Raw genomic sequence first — 8,700 nt, forward strand, 5'->3', positions numbered from 1 at the left:
GTTGTTCTGCCCAGATTTAGTAGGGAAGGATTTAGGTTTTTTCTCCATTAGATGTTTAAATAATTACATATTCTACAGCAGCTCAACACCGAAGCTTCATCTTTATCATCGTCCCATTCTCTGATAGAAAAACAGTTGTAAATGCTTTAGAGAGCCACCATCTTTCACTAAAAACAGCATCTGTTTCTAACTTCAGCTTTTTATTTCTATCTTTCATTTTCTTTTTCTTTTTTGTTGATAAATCTCCCAGACAACAACAGTTCTGTAGAGAGTTTAAATATGATAGGAATGGCAGGACGGGCTAAGGGCACTTCTACCGAACATTAACATCAACTTGTGGACTGCCCAATGCTACTTCCCCCTCCAACGCCAACCACAGTGTACCAACGTCCAACACTGCCACAACCGACAGCCCTGAATTGGGACAGCCCTGGGAGCTGGATGGACCCCGCAATCATCACAGGTAACAATTTCTCGCTCATTCAGCTCCATTGACAATTATCAAGTGCATATTTGGCACAAATTAATCAATACATCTTTTTTGGAAAAAAAATGCGGTGGTCTCTTCCAGCTTCCATCTACCAACTTTCAAGAGGCCCAGAAATCTTAGAACAAATGAACGTTAATACCCCAAAATCTTTTCTTTTGCATGCCTAGCATCTTTCTTAGCATATTTGAGGTTTCTGTCGGTTCCCACATCAACTGATGGCATGCGTTTCTGTGCAGTACAATTCCTATGCTACTGAATTTTAACTGGATTATTTTTTTCATTAAAAAGGGACATACTCCACTGTTTATAAAGCTCTCTTTATAAGGCTGTTTTCCTTGTAATGGTTAATTAAGATTTGGAAAGGTAGAAAGGGAAGTAATCGTATATTATTATGGAAGAATGTCTGGGCAAGTGTGAAAAATCATCTTAAGGGACAAATGCTCCCCAGGAAAAGTCAGCTTCAGTTGTGTTTGAAAAACTGTATTCATAATCATTTCATTTCTGCAAGCTAATAATTGTTTTTTTCTAATCTTTCTACTGGTTAAATTACACTGTCCTACTTCATATGTGTAGTTCATGCTTGCTTTGAATAACCTATGTCTCCTCCTGTGTTTCTCTTCTTCCTAGGTATCCCAGCCTCCACTGGAAACAGTTTAGACTCTCTTCAAGACGACAATCCACCACATTGGCTAAAGTCTCTTCAGGCTCTCACAGAGGTGGATGGCCCCAGTGCTGCCCCAACACAGACCCCCCACAATAACCCCTTCAGCACACAAATTCCATTGCACAGAGCCAGTTGGAACCCCTATTCCCCTCCTTCAAACCCTGCCAGTTTCCACTCTCCTCCCCCAGGCTTTCAGACAGCTTTCAGACCCCCCAGTAAACCCCCCACAGATTTACTACAGAGCTCAGCGTTGGATCGTCATTAGGAAAAGTACAAAAACATTAGAAATGCAGGAATTGCTCCTCCCAGACTTCCTGTACCCACCTATGGCCCCTCTTTCATAATTTTCTTTTTGAAGAATCTGGTTCCTGATCAAAAATCTTTCCCAACCAGCTTCCAAATGCAATGCAATCACAGGGTCATAACTATTTTTTTTTCTTAAGTTTTGCCGAGTCGGTGTTTGAAATACACTGTTTAAAAACTATTTCTTTAAACACACTAAGAGAGAAAAATCAAAGTGCATAATATTTTCATGAATCTTTTGCACATAATTATTTTAGCCTAGGAGAAAAATGTCATGTTGACAATAGAAGAAAATAATACAAAATTCAGAATCCAGTGCAGAGATACATTGGGGAAAAAGCAGTGGCCTAACTTTCATGTTGCATTCTGTGAGTTGATTATACAGGGAAATACTTTTTTTCTTTTTTCTCTTGAAGGGGTGGGAACGTTTTGGCATAAAGTAGGTGAAAGACAATTTGCCTGTAGAAATAACTGACATGTTGGTAAGAAATGATTTAACAGGGAATTTTTAAAAGTTTTGGCTTTAGATTTCAAATAAATATAATGTTTTAAAAATATCACAGATTTAATACCTAGCATATACATAATATAAGCAGCTGAAACACGAGTGATATTCACTTCAATCTTTCTGTCTTCTTGTCAGTCTCTTTTTTTTAATCACCTGATTAAAACACTCTGAGATAGCACTGCATTGGGCCACAAGATCATCATCAGGAGCGCAACCTTTGACGACCTCTGCCTGCAGCTTTTACCTAACCTTGTAGTTTCTGGACGTTTGTGCAGTATTGAAAGACAGGGAAGAAAAGAAACATAAAATTAAACATGGTTATAACCTGACGCTAAAACTAAAAACAAGGAAATGTACCTCTTTCTTCAGAATTAAAACTAAAATCTTAAATAAAACAGAAAACTTGATGACAACTTTTTGTGAATTCTCTTTTTTCTCCCCTGTTTTATGTATATATCAATTTCTGTGATAAAGTTTCCAAAAGATTCTTGAGGCTGCATACTCTCCATGGAGCATTTGATGTCCTTACCTTAACACCACTTATAGTTTATGTCATGTCTCATTTGTATTTTCTCAAATAAATGTTATGCCTCCCTCCCTGACAATTCTTTCTCCTCTGCTTTTAATTAAGAATTTTTAATTTAAGCAGAGCAGACTGTCTTACTAGATTATAACTGGTATTTTGTAAACTATTCCTAATAGTCATACCTTGGAAGTTATAGCTTCATTTTAAACATCATGATTTAACTTAATATATTTCAAGATCATATTCACTACCTCAGTGTTTCTTAACTTTGGCCACTTTAAGAGGGTTGGACCAACTCCCAGAATTCCCCTGCTGAGTGGAGAATTCTGGGAGTTGAAATCCACCCTTCTTAAAGTGGCCAAGGTTGAGAAATACTGTACTACCTTAATTAGACTTCATATTTTAGAAATTAAAAGGATTTGGTGTATTAAAAACATTTTATCCTGGGAGGGAGTGTCACAAGCTGAAAAGTGCATTTGTTAATGTCATACAAATACAGAAATCACAGAAATACAAAGAAGGCAAGAAATTGGCATTTCCTTCAGAGAACAAATACTGGTATTTGCCTCCCCCCCCCTTCTACATATCAGTGTGTACTATAATAGATAATCAAAAAGTTTGAATTGTAAAGGCTTGGCTCAGATATATTTTTAGTCTGATACATCTATGCAATATCATCCTAGGAACAAGCTGTATCTGAACTATCTTATCTTTCCAGCTTCATGTACTTCATGCAATCTACTTTTAACAAAGCTATCAATTTCTAAAACTAGTTTTCTGTGATATCTGAATCAGCAAATGCTGATTTTAAAGAATCCATCGGAATATAAAGTTGGGAGCATAGGAAGAGATTGGAAGCTATTGTTACTGGTCGTTAACTAGAAATTTTGGATTTTTTTCAGTCTTTCCTCCATGAAGGTGTTAGTGGGACTTTTTGGTTCTTGTATGCCATTGCCCTTTACCAAATGGAGAAGTACTAGGATAGAATATTTGTAAACATAGTTTCTTCTTTGGCTGGATTTGGCTTCCTAGCTAAATAAACCATGGTTCAAATCACTTGAAGATCTTCCCACACGTGCAGTTATACAATAGCAAATTATTGAGGTGATTCTGAAGCTTAATAAAATTTGGAAGTACATAGAGTATTGGTCGTACAGGCAGTCCTTGACTTACAACAGTTTTTTTAGTGACCATTTGAAGTTATAACAGCATTGAAAAAAGTGATTTGTGACCATTTTTCACGTGACCCTTTCAGCCTTCCTTTGTTCAGGTAATCAAAATTCAGACACTTGGCAACTGACTCATATTTATGAGAGTTGCACTGTCCTGGGGCCATGTGATCACCTTTTCCGATCTGACAAGCAAAGTCAATGGGGTAGCCAGATTTACTTAATAGCTTTCTTAGTAACTTAACAACCGCAGTGATTCACTTAACTGTGACAAGAAAGGTCAAAACTTACTTAACTGTCTCACTTAGCAATATAAATTTGTGCTAAATTATGGTCATACATTAAGGACTACCTGTCTATTCTGTATCAAAGAGTATTCAATAAAAAAACCTTCAAGGTGGAAGCTATTATTGCACACAACAAAAATTTAGACCGGCCAAATGAAGAGGCGATTTATTATTTTGTGGCACTGCAGGAAACCTAACCAAATGTACAGTACAATTGTATAGATTTCACGTTGATGCATTTACTGTACAGAGTCTAAATAGCTTATGTTGGTGCATTTAGGTTTCTAAGTAACAAAACCTGTGAGTTAGTGACACTGCTTCTTTTAAACCTACAGGGTGTCACCCACCTTCATTTGTAACATTCCATAAATTGTTGACATTGTTCTTTGGGTTGTAAAGGGCAATTGATTGCTATTTTTAATAATTAAATAACTAGATGCTGACTCCTTTATAGCCTTATAAAAAAATTAAGTAGCAGCTCTGTTATCCAGGACAGATGGGGACCTATGTGTAATTCAAACACTTCTACTTTGTGTCTTATTATTGTTGAAGTCTCATCCTCTGTTGCAATTTGAGCTTTTTTTCAAGGCTTTTGTTGGGTTGACATGTCCTCATTAAAGAATATTGGATATCCCAGTAAATATACCCTCTATCAAAGTTGCATATTCCCCCTTGAAGTTGCCTTCTGTAAAGTGAGTGGCACACAAGCTTGATAAATAAAGTTTTAAATAAGATTTTTAGTATTTGTGATGATGTGACCATTGGTATCATTTATTGCTTTTATATAGCACTTTCCTTTACCTTTTGGAAGCTTATTTGCCAATCATCTTGAGTTTTTATTATCAAATACATAAGATTTTTGATTTAAATATAAAAAATGAGCTAATAATTTGGACAGTTTCTAAATATCAAGGCTTTTCCTTTTCTTAATGCTTAGAATGTATATATTAATTAAATCTAAATTTTATCCATATATTTTTAAATTCTGAAGATAATTCCTGAAGATCCAGTTTGGTTTAGTGGTTATGACACCAGGCTGGAAAGTGGGAGACCATGAGTTATAGTCTCACCTTAGCCATGAAAGCCAGCTGGCTGACTTTGGGCCAATCATTCTTTCAGCCCAATTCACCTCGGTGGTTATGGGGAAAATAATAGGAAGAAGGTGTGTTGTATATGTTTGCTGCAGGTTACAAATAAATAATACATTCATTATTTATATTGATTTCTTTTTTTATTCTGCTCATTTACACAGTATTTTCACCTCTTACATATTGGATTATCTCTATTTGGATTAATTTATTCAAAAAATATTTAAGGCACAAAAATAGTCTATCCTCAAATGTGATTGGTATCTCTTTAAATACTATATAAAGCCCTTTGTGAGTGGATGCATTGTGCTCCAGAATTCGCTACATTTATGCAGTTATATCAAACCTTTAGATGCTAAAAGTTGTCTTCTATTTTTCTTATTTGTTCTATCAACTGTTGCACGTGCATTAATATTTAAATTAGTCCATAGAACCAAATTCTCTTTGCCAAATTTATTTAAGGCTTTCATGAGTTTTTGTATAAACTTGATTGATTCTGACTTGGTAGGTATGTAAGTAGAGATTAAGTTATAATTTTAGTATCAAATTTCCCTTTAATAAAAAACAATCTTCCCTGTATGTTTTTGAATCTTTTCTACATAAGGTCTGTATTAGCATAAAATGAGTTGGTTATCCTTGTTGACTTGGTTCTAAAATCTTTTAATTTTTTATGTACGGTATATATTTTCTGTAACATATAGATTGAAGGATCTTAAGTATTAATTGATTCTAGTCCTTTAATTGAATCGCGTAGCCTCCAACATTTAAAGAACCTATCCTTGTCTTGCTTACTATTCTTATATCACTGAAACCTTTGCTACCTTACTAAGTAACACACATATGATTAAATTTGTGAGGTTAGTATGAATTTTCACACTAATTATCCTTTTTGCTCTCATACTGTTTCCCCACACACATCCCCAGTTCTCTTCTTTATTTACTCCCCCCACCCTCACCTTCTCAGCCTGTTATTAGATCTAGCTAGTCTAATTTAGGGGGTTGTTGAACATCTCTCTTTCCAGCTAGCCTTGTCTTTACATTAACTTTTAAACAGTTTGCCATTCTCCGTGTTTTGTCTTTCTTCCTAACTAATAGCTATAACCAGCAGTATTTTATGAGTCCAAATGCAAAGACTGTCAATTTTTTAATAGAGTTATAAGAGTTTCTTAAGCATTAAAGATTATTCTGTATTTTCTATGAAGGCATATGAAAACTGTTCATTTCTGGAATGTATAAATAATATCTGTTTTTGAGGATTGAAGTATTAAGTTGAAAAGAAACCCTTATTTATATCTTTTTCCTTTTTTAATCACTATTCTATCAGGGATTTGAATCTTGTACTGTGGTAAGACTAATGTCTTGAAAAACTAAGCCTTTATCTACCAATTTATCTCTTGAGTCCACAAACGGTCTGTGGATTTTTCTTTCACTTGATTGTTTAAAATTTTATTAATATATTTCTTAGTTTTTGGATTTTGTTGAATTTAGGAGCAAATCTTCAAAACTGGAAACTTGTATTAGTAACTTTCTGAGATAAGTTAGCTATTTGCTGTATTTTCCCTAATTCTTCTAACTCATTTTCACAGCAACTTCACATGCTTTTTCTTACAGTCTGGGTGATTTCTGAAACTTGAGAAGACAAGTGCCTAGTTGTGTACTTGTTCAAACATGCCTGGCAATCCCATTCAGTTTAAAGTAGTTGATTTATCCAGTCCCTCCATTACACGGGTGTCAAACTCGCCATGTCACGTGACGTGTCGCAATGTATCACGACTTTTTTCACATTGCCAGAGCTGGGGTGGGTGCAGCCTCTTTATGATGCAACCGGCCCATGGGCCAGCAGTTTGACACCCCTGCTCTATTAGTTCTTTAGTTACTTAAGTAGATTTCCTGTTGAGACAACCTCTGGGTTTTTTTAAGGGTAGCATTCAGGTTTTGCATCTTCCAAAGGAGCAATTGCCTTCACCATCTTTTCATTGAGTGAGTTGTTGCCTCAGCCATCTTGACTCATCCATGTATGCCTTAGTTCCTCTGCCATGTTGGGGATTTTTCTTGGGCATTTTGCTATTGTTAGTCTTTCAATTAATCAAATCTTAAGTCAATAATAAACAGAAATAATGAACAAGAAAAGTGGACGGTGAAGAGAAAATGGAGCTCGATACAGTAGCATCTCTAATATTTAACTGCTCCTGCGAGATTGGTCTCTAGTTATGAATTTACACTTTAACCAGATTGCTGTACCTCAGTGTCTACCTACTTATAATATGGGGGTAATATGGAACAGTTAAAAGAATTAAGAACATAGGTGAAATTTAGAGTATACTTTGAGGGATGGTAATAAAAAGAATGCTTTTGTGCAACGTTCAGCCTATATAAAACACTGAACCTTTGCTTGATGAAAAGGCAAAGAAAGCATTTTACTCATACGCTCATTTCCTATGTCTCATAGACATAAAGTCAGTGTCAGGCCATTTGCTAGAAGTAGTAATTACAATATATTTGTACACAACAGTAGATCATTCCTATGACCATTCATATTATTTCCAGGAATTAGTTTTAGTAATATTTGTGCAACTTTTTCTATGTGCAAAATAATTAAGTCTAAGCAATTTTTGTGATGCATATATCTTATGCAAATTGAAATAATATTCATTAGGAATTGGTAACTATGCATTATCCTTTAATATTAATTCACCTCTTTGCATCTCTTGAGCTAATTTTCCAAGAGGTTTTCTATTTTACATTATCCATAATTGATATGGCCAATGGTAGAGTATGACTACAATTTCAGTGCTTCCTGAAATGTAGTTTTTTAAAATGAGATGTGTGAACTAAGAGCAAGGACATACCAATGTATGCACTGAAGAAAAAACTACAAGGCCACATAACAGGAAAAAAAGTGCTTTCCATAATTGTATATTGTAAAACTACAAAAAATAAACATTAGATAAATTAGCACCGGAAGGTAGATTTTTATGGAATTTTACTAAGATGAATTGATTAGAAAGATAAGAAACAAAGAACAAGAAAATGTTCTAAAAACTCTACAAATTAAAAAAGGCCTTCTGCTAAAAGATACCAGTGGACAGACAGTAAACGATAGCAAAGAGGGAGGGAGCATATTAAAATTTTGTACAATAGAAATACCAATTCAAAGATAACTTGGAAGATATTCCCTATTTAATCTTTAATACTAGAAGATAAAGTTAGATGAGTGCTCTGGTGGTTACCAGTTAACAATTCTGCAAGAATTGTTGGAATATCTATATAAGTATGAAAAGAACAAAAGAATCAGTAAAGATTCTAAGCAAATTATACGAAGAAATGTGGAGAATGACATGATGCCCAACAGATTGGAAGAGGTCAGTCTACATCCTAATTCCAAAAAAAGGAGTCTTAACAGAATGTGCAAACTATTGCACAAGGTCCTTAATTTTACATGCTAGAAAAATAATGGTTAGGATTATCCAATGTATCATTGGGAAATGCCAGCGTGGAAAGAGAGATGCCAGATGTTCAAACTGGCTTTAGAATAGGAGCAAGAGGTATTATTGCTGATGCATACTGGGTAAGTGAGAAAACCAAATTTTAGCAGAAAAAAGTCAATGTGGTTCATTAGTTGTTTCAAATTATCAAGCTATGGAATGTGTAAAAGAAAAAGGAGA

At 34.8% G+C, this 8,700-nt stretch overlaps 1 protein-coding gene across 1 annotated transcript in view; it reads left to right on the forward strand.

Moving 5' to 3' along the window:
• The window catches only part of CNOT4 (CCR4-NOT transcription complex subunit 4), a 74,845-nt gene extending 72,364 nt beyond the window's left edge, over positions 1-2,481 (forward strand). Inside the window, 5 exon segments of the mRNA XM_083366029.1 lie at positions 251-285; positions 287-336; positions 338-413; positions 415-463; positions 1,118-2,481. Coding sequence (XP_083222155.1) covers positions 251-285; positions 287-336; positions 338-413; positions 415-463; positions 1,118-1,419 — 512 coding nt within the window. The 3' untranslated portion in view covers positions 1,420-2,481.
• Positions 2,482-8,700: the final 6,219 nt, after the last annotated feature.

The sequence above is a fragment of the Vipera ursinii genome, assembly GCF_947247035.1.
Source record: "Vipera ursinii genome assembly, chromosome: 6".
Taxonomy (NCBI): Eukaryota; Metazoa; Chordata; class Lepidosauria; order Squamata; family Viperidae; genus Vipera; species Vipera ursinii.